Source organism: Triticum urartu, chromosome 6A (genome assembly GCF_056163025.1).
Source record: "Triticum urartu cultivar PI428250 chromosome 6A, HENAU_Tu73, whole genome shotgun sequence".
Classification (NCBI taxonomy): Eukaryota; Viridiplantae; Streptophyta; class Magnoliopsida; order Poales; family Poaceae; genus Triticum; species Triticum urartu.
The window spans coordinates 348,805,137-348,820,512 of record NC_141878.1 but is presented as its reverse complement, the minus strand read 5'-3'; the positions used below and the strand labels follow the sequence as shown (position 1 = coordinate 348,820,512).

The window sequence follows — 15,376 nt, the reverse complement described above, 5'->3', positions numbered from 1 at the left end:
GGAGGACCAAGGAATTGACAAGTACTCAAAGTGGAATTTCTATCAACCTTGTCTCCGGCATAGTCTGAATCGGAGTAGCCAAAATTTGGTGTATGTATTAGGTATATCACTATCCTTTTCACAGCCTTAAGATGACATTCTTTGGGGGCCGCTTGATACCGTGCACACATGCACACACTTAGAATGATATCAGGACGTGATGCACATAGATATAACAATGAACCAATCATAGAGCGATAAACATTTTGGTCAACCGGTTTGCCATCCTTGGTCAAGTCAAGATGTCCACTAGTAGGCATGGGAGTTTTCGTACCTTTGCTTTCTTGCATGTTGAACTTCTTGAATAAGTCCTTGTTGTACTTTGTTTGAGAAACAAAGGTACCTTCATTAGTTTGCTTGAATTCCAAACCGAGGAAGAACTTGAGTTCACTCATGATAGACATCTCAAACTTCTACGACATTAGCTTTCCAAACTTTTCACTAAAATGAGGGTTAGTCGAACCAAATATGATATCATCAACATAAATTTGGCATAGAAATAATTCACCATTAACCCTTTTAGTAAAAAGAGTAGAATCTATTTTTCCAATTTCAGAGCCTTTTTCAATAAGGAACTTGGTCAAGCATTTATACCACGGTCTAGGAGCTTGTTTAAGACCATAAAGAGCTTTGTGAAGTTTGTAAACATGGTCGGGTTTCTTCGGATTAACAAAGCCAGGATGTTGTTTAACATAAACTTCCTCCTCAATTTCACCATTTAGAAAAGCACTTTTAATATCCATTTGGTACACGATGATATCATGGTGATTAGCATAGGCAAGTAAGATTCGGATGGACTCAAGTCTAGCAATGGGGGCATATGTCTCACTGTAGTCCATATCTTCGACTTGAGTGTAGCCTTGCGCGACGAGACGTGCTTTGTTGCGGACGAATTGACCATCTTCATCTTGCTTTTTCCGAAACACCCATTTAGTACCGATGATGTTGTGGTCGTTGTCGCGCTTCTCGACCAATATCCAGACGTGATTTCTCTCAAAGTTGTGTAGCTCTTCATGCATAGAGTTTATCCAATCCGGATCTTCCAATGCTTCTTCAACCTTCATAGGTTCAATGCTAGAGATGAGTGAATAATGTTCACAAAACTTAGCCAAACGAGTTTTAGAGCGAGTGATTGTCCAGGTTGGAATATCGTTGAAGATTTGTTCAACGTGATGGTCTCTTGAAACTCTTGCTCGAACTCGTGGGAGCTTTTGTTTGGGTCGGGATGGACCATCTTCTTCATCATATTATCGTTCTTATTCTTGGGCTTCTTCATTGTTGACGTTGTCGTTCTCTCGTCGTGGTGGAGAAGGAGATTGATGAGGTTCATCTTGGTGTACTTCCTCGTTTTCTTCATCTTGGTGAGTCCCACTTGTGGATGCTTCCATGTCAACTCTTGGTTCACCTTGTCATGAGGTAGAAGCTTCCACTTGGACGGACAAGGTACTCTCCTTCCTCCGTTGGATGAATCTTGCTAATAGACAAGTCTTGGATTGCTTCCAAAGGGTCTTTGTCTCCTACATCAATTGGAAATTGCTCAACTTGCGAGCCATTAGATTCATCAAACTTCACATCTACCGTCTCTTCAACCTTTCGAGTGAAATTGTTATAGACACGGTAAGTGTGAGAGTTTGAGCCATAACCAAGTAGGAAACCCTCATGAGATTTAGGAGCAAATTTAGAACAATGATGCTTAACAAGAATGTAACACTTTGAGCCAAATACTCGAAAGTATTCAACTTGTGCTTTGTTACCGGTGTGGAGCTCATATGCCATCTTGTCGAGTAGCTTGTGAAGATACAAGCGATTTGTTGCATGACAAGCCGTCTCAACCACTTCTGCCCAAAAGTGTTTTGGCGTCTTGTACTCATCAAGCATCGTTCTTTCCATCTCAATAAAAGTTCGGTTCTTCCTCTCAACAACTCCATTTTGTTGAGGCGTGTACGTAGCCGAGAACTCTTTGGATGAAATGAACCGTCAGGACGCTGGGATTGGCGCTGATAATGTATGTTCTAGGTTATTGTTGCTTTGAACCTCTTTTTTGTATTATGTGGAATGCTCCTCACTTTTTTGTTTTCTGTGATAGGCTGGAGTGGAATCTTCTGGTGTCCATGGAACTAGGGACGATGGAATTGGTCAGGTACCATTACTTCTGCCATGTCTATTCTGCCACGTGTCCCTCTTCTTAAACTTGCATTTGTTGCTTTCCATTTTTATTGTATTTTTTGTGTACTTCACGGTTGTAAAGTGTGTACTGCTTATACATAGTTGAAATTTCTTCTTTTTTGTCGTAACCATCTTATTTTCGTTTTTGGTTTGTTCTATGCCCGTAGACAGGTGTTGCTTCTTGTGATGTGCACAAAGAGTCCTACGGTGGCTCTGGGAAGGATGAGGTCTTGGGTGATGCATCGTCCCCTCCGGATGTTGTAGCTGATAAGGTATAGTTGTATTACTTGTTTTTTTAGTGTGTTGTAATCTAATTTTGTTGTTGTTGTTGTTATAAACTTGATGTGCGGTGTTATGCTCAGTCATATGCATTTTCATTTAAATATGCTAGCTGCAATAGTTTTACATGTGTGAGCTTCAGTCTTTGACAGAAGTGAACTGCATTCAATTTTGCATGCGTGGTCCATAATGTTTTACATAAGTGAGCTTCAGTATTTAACATAGCTGAACTACAACGTTTGACAAAGTGAACTGCAGTTCTTTTTTTACGTATATGTGTTTTGAAGTGGTAGTTGTTTTGATACACATGGGTTGCAGTTGTTTGTTGTGTTAATTATCCCCACACTCAGTTTTGTGTTATTGTGTGTTTTTTAATCTTTCCACAGCCTGGAGAAGAAAAGGTGGAAGTTCATGTTGATCTGAATCAGGGGGATTGTGCTGTTGATGGTGGTGGCAGGGTTGGTGCTTCTGCATCGTTTGCCGTCGACCTTGCAGACCCTTCTGTAGCTCAACAATCCCATGATGTTGTTTCCCCCAGCCGGCATGAGGATTCTGATTTTGGCATTAAAAAGCCACTAGAGAATATCATCCTTGCTGTTAGTGTTGTTGCTTCCCGTGTTTTCCTGGCGGCCAACGATGTTCCTGAAGTATCGAGAATGGAGCCTCATGTAGCTGAAGTAACTAAGGATGTTGCGGTTGACCAGACTGTTGTAAATCCAGATAATGCTGATGTTGTTGCAGAAGGGCACTCCAGTGATGTTGTGTTGGATTCATCGCAACCTATCCAAGAAAATGTATTGGTTAGCTCTGAAGAACAACAGCATGAAGACTCTGACACTGAAGGCAAGAGTTTTGTTTTGAACAGTATAGTTGAAGTTTTTCTCATTTCATTTTTGTTTAATTACTATGGTATATGTATTAGATGTTTAATGATAAGTGAAACTTGATCTTTTGTTTATGATTTTCAAAATAGCTAGCATAATTTCCTTGGATTAATATTTGAACTTCATTATTTGGATAAGTGAACTTCATCTTTTTTATTACAGATGACGAACTTCCTGTTGTGACACCGTCGAGCATTGATCCAGCTCTCCTAAAAAGATACAGTGAGTTGTACGCTTCTGTTACGAGGGTTCGGAAGGACAAGAAGAAGAGGTATTGTTTTTTTAGAAATTGTTTTGTTCATATGTATTTTCTAATTTTGGTTTCTAGCCCTTTTTCTTTGTTGTTATTTTAGTATCTTATGTTTCAGTTTGTCATGAAAAATTTAGGGACATGATTGCTTTTAAAACTGAGTTGGGTGATATTACCATTGGTGAAGTTGGTCAATCCGTTTAGGATAAAGGGATGCTCACTACAAGACTTGTAGATCTTGGGGTTTCTTTGCTGGTAGACGAGTTTAAGGGATCTCCGACAATGGTTGTCCGGTACCATATTTGTGTAAGAATGCAGAAATTTTTGTTTTATTTTTTTGATTTTATTTTCTGATTTCGTGTGACGACATGTTTTCTTGAGCACTATTTGATTTTTGGTTTTGTATTGGCAGAAAAATATTTGGAATGGTGGTACTGTAGGCAGGAGTGTTAAAATGATGTTCTCTTCAAAATCTGAGGAGCATGTTGATAAAAAGGATATGGTGAGTCACATTTTTATGTGTCGAATACTATATTTTTGCGTGTTTGTTTTTATAGTGTTCTGTTTCTTCTTCTTATAATACTTTTGTTTATTTTTTCGTGCTTTTAACAGGTCCTTTTTGCAACTTTTGATCCTCCAGATATGAGGGATGGCGTTGGTCATTATTATGTAGTTGCGTTAAATGTGAAAGAAAGGCGTTTTGAATTTCTTGACTCGCTCAATAAACCTGGCAGCGCTGATGCGATCAGGGTTTTTAGGAGGATGGTTAAAAATATCAAGTGTGCATGGAAAGAAGGAAGCTCAAGTTTTGATGAGCCGCTAAATCCTCCTACTCTTGATGGATTTGTGTTGAAACATGTCATTGTCACAATGCAGCCAAATGGGTGTGTTCCATACAGCCCCTCTTCTCCATAATGCTCAAGTTTTTTTTATTTCATTTTGTGAAACTGATGTTTTTTATTCTTTTATTGCAGGCATGATTGTGGATTCTATATGTTTCAATTCTTGCAGACTTGGGATGGTGTTCGAGTTGCTCAGTTTGGGGCGGAGCACATTGGCTACATCAGAAAGGCCATGCTCTATAGTTGGCTCACATCGAGAAAGTGTTCCCTTGATTTAACATCACTTTTAATTTTTGCAGATAAAGGTTGTTTTAGTGAACTTCTTTATCCTTCCTTTACTTTTTTGTGTACTGCTTCCTTCTGGCTCTTATGGGCTTTTTTTACTAGTTTTTTAGTTAAGTTCGTGATTTAGAATTGATGTGTATATTTTTTGTTGTGTTAGTGAGATGCATTTTATTTTTTGGGCAAGTGAGGTACATTGTTCTTCATAAGTGGGCTGCATTGTTGTATACAAGTGGGCTGCATTGTTGTATACATTTTTTGTTCTGCATTGTTGTAGACAAGTGGACTGCATTGTTGTCGACAATTGTGCTGCATTCTATTCTTTAGTGAACTACATTTTTTATTTTAATGAGCTGTATTACATGTTTTTAGGTTTTGTATTTTGTGCTGAGTGTTTCCACGTTTTTTGTACAGGGTTTTAGGTCTTGATGGGGGGCTTCATGATGGATGTACGTCACTGTTTGAGTCCCAGGGTTCTGAGGTGGTTATGGAGGATTGTGTCATTGAAATCTCTCTAGATAATTCTGGTTCTTTGGCTGGAGATGGTTTGAACACAGTTGTGGCATCTGGACCTGATGGTGGAAGTGTTTCTCGACCTAGCTCTCCACGCGATGTATTTGATGTTGATGATGATGATTTTGTTACACCGTGTCCTCGCTCCACTAGGGCTAGGAGTGCATCAATTAATCGCCCTCTTGAAGATGACATTGAAATATTTTCGAACAAGAGGGCAGTTGAGAGGGCTTTTAAGTTGAGATGCTCCATAGAGAAATTGAATCCTCCGAGGTTCAAATATATTGATGAGGCAAGGAAAATAAAGGATCTTGTTCTGAGCAAAGATTTTGTAACCAAATACCATGAGTAAGTTTTATGTGTCTGTGCTTAATCCTTTTTGTGTGTTTTGTTTTTAATTTTATTTTTATTGTTCCCATATATGTATGTTTACTGCAGGAATGCGTTCTTTATGGTGCATAGTCCTTTTGGTGATTTTGATACTTACAATGTTGACTATATATATAATACATTTGGCAAAGGAGCTTTAATGGATTCGTATCTCATGAATTTTGTCATTAAGTACTGGAAGCAAGACCCTGAAATGGGTTTAGTTTATCATTCTGGTGAACGTGTGCTACTTTCACCCTTATTTATCACGGTAAACGTGTGCTGTCATTTTTTTCTATTGTACTTGTTTTTTATGTCCATGCCTGAATTCATTGTTTATTCCTTTTTTCATTTCCTTTTTTTGTTCTTTTTTCTTTGCAGCATGTTCTTCAGATGGAAACCTTTGTGACGAGAGATGATGAAGGAAACCCTGTGTTGCCAGTTGTGCATAGCACGTTTGTTTTACAAGATGTAGTTAACCAGTTCAAGGTTTTTGTGAGTGACGACGTAAACCTGTTGGATGCAAAACTGGTAAGTTCAATGTTTCCTGTCATTTAATTTTCTGGTTTGTTGCATTTCTTTTTATAGTTATTTTTTGTAACAGTGGTCCTAGTGCTACGTGTCGAAATAACTTTTCATTTCATTTTTTTGTTTTTTGTGATGTGAACAGATTATGATGCCACGCTCCAAGGATGATCATTATTCCTTATACACGATGAACCAGCATCGCCAGACGTTTGATATCCATGACACTAGCAAGTACACTGGCCATCCTGATGTCACGACAAAGTGGCGAAGGACTGATTACCACTCAGATTGCACTGAAGTGGTATGTCATTTTTTCTTGCCAAGTGCAGAGCTTTTTTGTGTTTCTCCTACTGCATTTTTTTAAACTGCGCATGTAATGTTAGCACACATAGAACCAAACTTGTTTATGTAGTGCACTGCAAAATGTGCATGACAGAACTGCATTTTTCTCAGGCCCCCCATAATCCTTGTAAAAAAGTAGATAAAAGGAAATGACCTCACGTGCATTTAAAAGAGGGATTGTCTAGACGTTGAGAACAATTTTTGTATTTTTCGGTTCGTCTGAATAGTAATTTGATCTGTGGTGTGTTATTTTTACATTGTGCTTCCTTTTTTTGCCAGATGAGGAGGATGACTCAGTTGCTGAAGGCGATTTATGGTGAAAAAGTGTATAAATCTAAGAACCACCCTGACTGTGTTAAATTGGCAGAGAAGCCCTCTTACCCGGTCGTGCCAGCGCAGGGAGCAAACGAGTGCGGAATCTATGTTCTGAGGGTGACGCAGTTGTATGACGGCCAATGTCTAGTTGAGAAAGTTATCAAAACCGACGTAACACCTTCTGTGTTTTCTTTGTTTTCTTGCTACTTTTTTTATTATTTTACTTTTTCAATTTTTGTTCTTTATGACAACCTTTTATTTTAATCAATGTCTGCATTTTTTTCTTTTTTCAGCCTGTTGTTGAAGATTGGAAGGCAGAGTACATGTTCCAGCTGCTCTTCAATCCTTTGAACATGTTGTGTTATGAAGAGATGGTGCTTGAGCTATGAGAACTGATTGCGGACCTCAGAATTACTTCCCTATCGCAATCGCAGACGTAGTAACAATCTACTTTGAAAAAATCCTGTGGATGGACAAGAACTAGGGGTTCATGTTGTGTACTGTGTGGTGTCTAAGGTATATAATGTATGAAAAGACTTTTGTTTTTCTGTTGTTGTGATCTTTCATCTGCTTTTTTGGAGCAGTGCTTTTATGGACGAATATGTATCTGCATGTGTATTTTATATAAATAATTCATACAGTATATACATGTGTATATTTTTATTTTTGTTGAACTTACACGTTCTGTGTGAACTGGCATTTTTTTCACGCCTATGTGTATCTTATGTGTCGCATAAACTGAATTGCATGTGATGCCGAACTTCTTCGTCCAACAAAAAGGAGTGCATTTTTCTACAAGTTTATGTTGCACCTGTTCTTTTTTTGATGCACTTTTTTGCCGCAGACCCTGCATTCATGTGTGTATCCTGGAACTGCGTTGCTTTATGATACTGCACTGCTTTTTGCCTAACCAAGTGCACTGCTTTTGCCTAAAGATGTGTCCTTCAGTTGGTTTTTTTATTGTTTGTATTGTAAGGTATGGGGGGTGCCCCCCCCCATTTTTTTGGTTGTTTATAGATTTGTATTTGCTCTTTGTATTCCCTGTACTCACGGCACTGCGTGCGTTAGCGCGAGGCCGGGCAGGGGGGTGGGAGGGGGGTCGTGAGCCCGCCTCTCCACCCCCTACGAGGCCGAGCTTGGAACGAGCCGGAGTAGGCGGCGACGCGGCGTGCCGCAGCGCCGCATGCGTAGGCGAGTCCATCACACCCCATCGCCTCCCTGTCTATCTTAGGGGTGTGGTTCTGAGGTTGCGTGTGTCCAATTGTTGGAAAAACAGAATGTTCGTACTGCGGCTGTCAACCAAGCGCACTGCGTGTGTTAGCGCAAGGCCGAGCAGGGGGGGTAGGAGGGGGTCATGACCCCCTCCCCACCCCCCTGCGTGGCCAAGCCTAGAACGAGCCGGAGCAGGCGGCGACGCGGCGTGCCGCGGCGCCGCATGCGCATGCAAGTCTGTCACACCCCGTCGCCTCCCTGTCTATCTTAGGGGTGTGGCTCTGGGGTTGCGTGTGTCCTATTGTTGGAAAAACAGAATGTCTGCACTGAGCCTGTGAACCAAGCGCACTGCGTGCGTTAGCGCGAGGCCGGGCAGGGGGGTGGGAGGGAGGTCGTGACCCCCCTCCCCACCCCCCTGCGAGGCCGAGCCTAGAACGAGCCGGAGCAGGCGGCGACGCGGCGTGCCGCGGCGCCGCATGCGCAGGCGAGCCCGTCACACCCCGTCGCCTCCCTGTCTATCTTAGGGATGTGGCTCTAGGGTGCATGCGTCCTATTGCTGGAAAAACAGAATGTCCGCACTGCGCCTATCAACCAAGCGCACTGCGTGCGTTAGCGCGAGTCCGAGGAGGGGGTGGGAGGGGGGTCGTGACCCCCCTCCCCACCCCCCTGCGAGGCCGAGCCTGGAACGAGCCGGAGCAAGCGGCGACGCGGCGTGCTGTGGCGCCGCATGCGCAGGCGAGTTTGTCACACCCCGTCGCCTCCCTGTCTATCTTAGGGGTGTGGCTCTGGGGTTGCGTACTACACATGTTTGCGCTACATTTTTTGCACTGCATGGGTAGCATATTTCTTTATTGTTTTTCGCTCTTACGTATCATTTTTTCTAGTGTACGAGTGTGCACTGCTTTGTTCCTTCTATATGCACTGCATTCATCATAGTCATATGTTGCACGTGTACACATTTTGCACTGCGTCCATCCTTCTTTGTGCCAAAGTTGTGACTAGTTATGCCAACGCTACGGATGACTTACATTTAAGTACTGCATTAGGTGCACTGATTCTGTGTTGTGCACTGCACGAAAGTGCTTCTCTTGTGGTTTATTTTGAGCATGTACCGCACTTCATGCACACATATATTGAACTTCCTTGTAAGACTTTGGAGAACTACACGCATTTTTTAGAGACCTATTACGGGACTAGCTGGGGCCTTGTTGTAGCTGGGTGGTCAATTTTTTTCCTTATCTGAAGAATTTTTTCTTTTGGAGTATATATATTTCACGTGAGTACAAATGATGTCATTTCTACTGCTTGCACCAACGTTGAGTACTGCACTGAACAAAAGTTGCTGCAGCCCCTTTGTTCTGCATTTGTGCATGTACTGCACTTCATTATACACTCTGTGAACTGCGTTATTTTTCTTATGTGAACTGTATTCACATTTTGGTATCACACATTAATTTTTTCAAAATTTTCTGGATACTTGTTCTAACACAAACTAATTTCAGCGAAAGCAATTGATCAGAAGCAAACTGTGACACATAAGCAAACAACATAAATAAAATTTAATGATAATTCTAAAACGACATTGTTTTTACAAAAGAAATGTTCGATATGAAGCAATGGACATAATCAAAAGCTTCCATACATGAAACAAAGAACAACACAACGACTAAAGTAAAGTGAAACTAAAGCATAGCCCTGAATTATTTCTAGTTGTTGTATTGGATTACAGCCTTGTTCTTCTTCTGCTTTGCTTCTTTGTCTCTTTTTGCCCTGTCTAGTCCCATGATGACATCGTAGATGATTCTCCATGACTCATATGTTGCAAATGCATCTATTGCTGCATACTTGATAAGCTTTTCTGGCAGTGGGCAGAATCCCCACAGAGTATGGTCCTCCTTGCTGTTAATTTTTTTCTTAATGTCATTTTAGTGAATGTCTATCATCCTACCGGCAACATCAGCCAAAGAGTCAAACTTCTTTTTATTGTATGGGTCTCTCCATTCCAACTGAATATCAATGTAGTTGTCAGAGTTGATCTCCAAACCAGATAGCTTCAGCTTGCTTTTCTCTCCTTCAATGGCGAATCCGACGAAGGTGTACTCACCATTCATGAGGAATTTGTCTAGTTCCATTGGCCTGCAAGATGTTTGTATAGAGTGAATATAGTTTATTTTCTTAGGACTACCAGTGCTTTTTGTTTTGTCTGAAACTGAACTGCAATATGAATATCTGAATCTGTTACATTGAGTAGTTGCTAATACTTTGTTCATCATAACTAGCAAATCTGATAATATATTGCATAAATAATGCATGTTTTGTGCATGATTATATTCTTGAACTGAATTTCACACATGTTTTGTATAGTAATGTTGCAGTTTTCTATTGTTCAGTCAAATAGTTTGTATTTGGTAAAACAAAATAAAACTGTGTGTATTACTAGATCATATAATTCAAGAATCGAGCACATGAGTGACATACATGGAGCTAGATGAAAACTGTCAATGAATTCATATGCCGTGCTTTTCAAAAATGAAAACCAAAGTTTAAATAGTGGCGATTGAAGTGAAGAAAATTTAAAATCAATATTAACAATCAATAGTACAGATTGATAGTTATATTCTGACATGTCTTTAGCTGCAGAGATGTGGTAGACAAGGCATTCTTTTTCTATGCATAGCTCGAGCACTGCTGCCCATTGTGGCTTCACATAATGCGTCTACTCGACATCAACACCGACTAGTTTGACGGGCATTCCGTTGAGCTTCCTCCTAAGTGTGGAAAACATCTTGTCCACGTCTTCACCCTTGCTTGTGCAAACGACGTGGAGCTTGTTGTTGCCGTGGAGGTCGACGTCGTGGAGCTCCCTGGTGTACCGGCGGTGCTGCTTGTAAAGAGGTGCATCCGCCATGACTCTCCTCTGCTATCTCGTGTTTGTTTCGGAGAGAAGAGGTTGGTGAAAGGAAGTTTGGAGAAGAAGATGCAATGGGGTTTTTTGTGGTACAAAGCAGTTGTGTTTTCCCCTCTGCTCTCCTGTGCTCTCCTTGACAGGACGTGGGAGAGGTGGAGCGGGGTGGTAGCGTGGTGGGGCTCTGTTTTTAGTCACGTGGCAACTACAAAGAGGTTCTGCTATGAGGAGGCTCTGTTAATTCGTTGGACATCCGGAACATCGTGTCCTCTTTTTTCGTGACTTGTTCAGGTATGCACGCAACTGTCAGAAAATGTGATGATTGTGTTTTCGGTGAATTTTCCTTTTAAGTGCACTTCTTTTATATCAGAACATAACTACGTTTGTCCACGTAGTGTACTGCATGGAAGTGAAATTATTCTTCGTGCACTGAATTATATCGGATTAGGATTGATACAGATGTACGCACATTTAATTTCTTGATGGAGTTCTTTGATTCAGTTCTTTATTTTATAGCGGACTGCTTTGCTTAACTAATAGGGCCGCATTCTTTATTTTAGCAAGACTACAATGCAGTAGAAGGAGAACTGCATTTCAGAAAAAAATACTTCATGCTTTCACGTGGATAACTGCATTGTTTGGCGTCGCGGATTGCATTTGTACTTTTACTTCGGGCTTTCTACGTTTTATTTATTAATAATGAACTGTAGTTTCTCGCAGTGCCCACACACATTTTTCTTTTGTTGTTGTTTTTCGTTTAAAAAATGTTTTCTAATTTTTCTTTGATGTTTTATTTTTTGAAGTTATTGTTTTTTCTTAGTGGGCCTTGTTGGGCTGTGCTCGGGGAGTGAAGACGCATTTGGGCCCAAGTCGGCCTGTGAGCACGGCTGGTTCCCGGTGCATTGTGTGCGGCCTAATGTCTAGTCCCACCTCGCCCGCGGAAGGTGCGCCCAACCTATTTATAAGCGTTGGTGAGGCAGTCGTATCGAACTCCTCTGGTTACTTATTTGGGCGCTTATACACGGTGCTCGCTACTCTATGCGCTCTGACCTATGGGCCCATGTGCGCCCGGCCCCATGCATTGTGGCTCAGAACGACTCGCCTGCTATGGGCGCAGACCTACTACGAGACTGGCTGGGGCCGGCTACACCTAGGTCGTCAATTTTTTTCTATTGTTTTTTTCAATGTAGGGGGGCATGCACTGCTTTGTAAACCATCTGTGCACTGCACTGATCAGAGTTCTGTACTGCATGTGCACGCAGTCCGTACTACATGCATAGTTCTCATTTTTTTTGTTTTCATGTTTGTGCTCTTACGTAATCTTTTTTCCAATGTAGAGGAGTGCACTGCTTAGTAAACATACCTGTACTGCATTGATTGTGTTCCTGTACTGCACGTTCATATATTTCCGCACTACATTTTTTTCAATGTAGGGGTGTGCACTACTCTGTAAACCGTCTGTGCACTGCACTGATCAGAGTTCTATACTACATGAACACGCATTCCATAGTACATGTACATTTCTCATATTTTGTTTTCATGTTTTTGCTCTTATGTAATCTTGTTTCTAATGTAGGGGAGTGCACTGCTTAGTAAACATAACCCGTACTGCATTGATTATGTTTGTGTACTGCACGTTCATATATTTCGGCACTACATATACATGTTGCATTTTTTTCTTTCTGTGTTTTTGCTCTTATGTATTCTTTTTTTATCAAATTTAGGGGCATTCACTGCTTCGTTGCGTATGTGTAAATTTAATACGACAGAGTATGTACTGCATTGGTACACAACTTGCACTGCATGCGTCTTATTTGCACACTGCATCTTATTTTTTGTTTTGCACACTGCTCGAATCTAATGATTCATAAGTAAACAACAGAGAACAAATTATCACAGGCATTCTGTACGACAAGTTCATCATGAGCAAACTAATTTCAACAGAAAGCAATCTAACATAATCAAAGTTCACATCATTACAAGCGATGCTACATGGCAAGCAAACTAAGTTCACCAAAAGCAAATGATCACAAGCAAACTAACGATACATAAGCAAACAACATAAAGCAAATTTGATGATAATTCTAAAACGACGCCGGCATTGGTTGCTCTTTGGCCGGCACCATCTTCTTCTTCACCAGTCAGTGTCTCCATATCTCGTACATTGCGAAGCCCGTCCTCGGTGAGGGTGATGCAGTTCCATATCTCGTATGATGTGTAGGCGTACTTTGCCACGTACTCGATGTGCCTCATGGACAAAGGAAGGGTGGCCCAGCGCTTGTGCTCGTCGTCGGTGATCTTCTTCTTAATGTTGTTGTAGTAGTCGTCGATGAGCATGCCGGAGACGTCTCTAAGGGAGTCCAACTCCTTGGTTGCCTCGGGCACCCTCCACTCCTTCTGGATGTCGACGAAGTTGGCAACCTCCAGATTGACGCGCTCTAGCCTTTTTTTGTCGCCGTCGATGGAGAAGCCTTCAAAGGTGTACCTGGGGTCGGCGAGGAAGTTGTCAAAGACGGTGCACCTTTCAGCGGCGCTCAGTTGGAGGAGCAACACTGGGTGTTTCTTGCCAATGGAGAGTTGGCAGAGGGCTGTTTTCTACGTCGCTTCAGGCTCGTTGTTGTACTCGAGATCAATGCCGACAATCTTGTGGTGCTAGAGGCTGAGGTGGCGCTCGTACTGTGCGAGGGTGATAACCACCTGCTTCTTGTCGTTGGTGTGGATGACGTGCAAGTTGGTGTTGCCGTGGGCCTCCACGTCCTTGTACTCATCGGCGAACGCCATGGCTGATAGTAGGGGCTTGGTGTTTTGCGTGGAGATGGATGTGATGGAACGATTTGGTGGCAGCGCAATGGATACTTGTGTTGTTGTGGATGAGAAGGCCTATGGCAGGGGTCTAAATTTAAGGGAGGGCGTGGGGAGGGATGGCCGCATCGGATGAACTGCACGATCTCGCTGACGATGCGGTTTGTGCAAATCGTGGGTTGGTGTCGCGTCTGTGATCATGGGCTTGTTGCAATGGAACCACTCCGATTGGGTGGTTGTATGTGAACATGGTGTTTTTTAACATGGTTTCTTTTTTATTTTTGATCAGTAGATTTTTTTAACCACCACTTTCTGTGCGAACGGGCATTTTGTGACGTTTTATATGTATCCTGCGTGATAACGAAACTACATTTGTTAGAGTTCCGCACTGCATCGTGTGCAACGGAGAACTGCATGTTGTGTACAGGTGCTTACTTCACAGTATTTTTTGTGTATCCTTGCTTGAGCCCCTGAATAAAGTACAATGTATTCCACAATTTTACGAGTTTTTTGCTGTGTTTTATACCGTGTACTTATTCATGTATGTAATCCGGAACTGGATTTGCTAAACCGTACTGCTTCGTGTAGCTAAATGCACTGCATCTTTCTAGTGCTGCGTACTGCATCAATTTTTTTGCCCATACTTACTGCAGTCCCTGTACAGGATGGGTAGGGGGGTTGGGGGCCCATTTTTTAAGTAAATGTTTTTTCTTAGTGGGCCTTGTTGGACCTGTGTTCATGGAGTGAAGACACATTGGGCCCAAGTCGGCATGTGACCACGGCTGGTTCCCGGTGCGTTGTGTGCGGCCTAATATTTAGTCCTACCTCGCCCGCGGAAGGCGCGCCCGACCTGTTTATAAGCACTGGCGAGGAGGCCGTGTTGAACTCCTCTAGTTACTTATTTGGGCGCTTATACCCGATGCTCGAAGCTCTATGCTCTCTGACCCGTGGGCCCATGTGCGCCCGGCCCCATGCATTGTGGATCAGAACGGCTCGCCTACGGTGGGCGCAGACCTACTATGAGACTGGCTGGGGCCGGATGCACCTTGGTGGTCAATTGTTTTTCTTTGTATTTTCTATCTTAATTCTTTTTTTCAATGTAGGGGCGTGCACTGCTTAGCAAATCATCCGTGCACTGCATTGATCAGTTTTCTGGACTGCATGTGCACGCATTACGTACTACACATGTTTTGCGCTACATTTTTGTGCACTGCATTGGCAGGGGTGTGCACTGCTTTGTTGCCCCTTTGCACTGCATTCGTCATGGTCCTGTGCTTCAGGTGTACAAATTCGTCATGAATTTGTGCAGTCAAAGTCTTTGTATAACTTCCTGGTAAGACTTTTTTGTTTTGGTAACATAGACCTTTATTGATTGTCCTTCATTATTGGTAACATAATTTTCATTAACTCCTCTTTAATATTCAGTTTTGACCTTTTTGCATTCCTCTCCTATAAATGTAGGCCAACTTCTACCCTTCCTTTGCAGTTCATTTCTCCTCTAGCTGCAACTCCTCTCCTTTCTCTAGCCTCTCTTTATTTTTTACCTTTTCTAGGTTTTTGTTGCGATGGCTCCAGGCCCCTGCACGAATCTCTCCTGCTGCGGGCATGGTTGTGGTGTGCCGACGCACTGCGGTTGCTCAGCTTGCTC

The 15,376-nt window shown here is 42.2% G+C and overlaps 2 protein-coding genes across 2 annotated transcripts; both read right to left on the bottom strand.

Moving 5' to 3' along the window:
* Positions 1-9,727: 9,727 nt before the first annotated feature.
* Positions 9,728-10,929, bottom strand: LOC147965212 (uncharacterized). The gene is made up of 3 exons (XM_087530346.1): positions 10,742-10,929; positions 9,970-10,157; positions 9,728-9,879 (listed from the first exon to the last, which is right to left on the bottom strand). Exons 1-3 carry the CDS (start codon positions 10,927-10,929, stop codon positions 9,728-9,730), a joined length of 528 nt encoding a protein of 175 aa, XP_087386472.1.
* A 2,007-nt stretch (positions 10,930-12,936) lies between these two features.
* LOC147965211 (uncharacterized) lies at positions 12,937-13,707 on the bottom strand. Its single transcript, XM_087530345.1, has 2 exons — positions 13,604-13,707; positions 12,937-13,447 (listed from the first exon to the last, which is right to left on the bottom strand). Exons 1-2 carry the CDS (start codon positions 13,705-13,707, stop codon positions 12,937-12,939), a joined length of 615 nt encoding a protein of 204 aa, XP_087386471.1.
* Between the last annotated feature and the right edge of the window lie 1,669 nt (positions 13,708-15,376).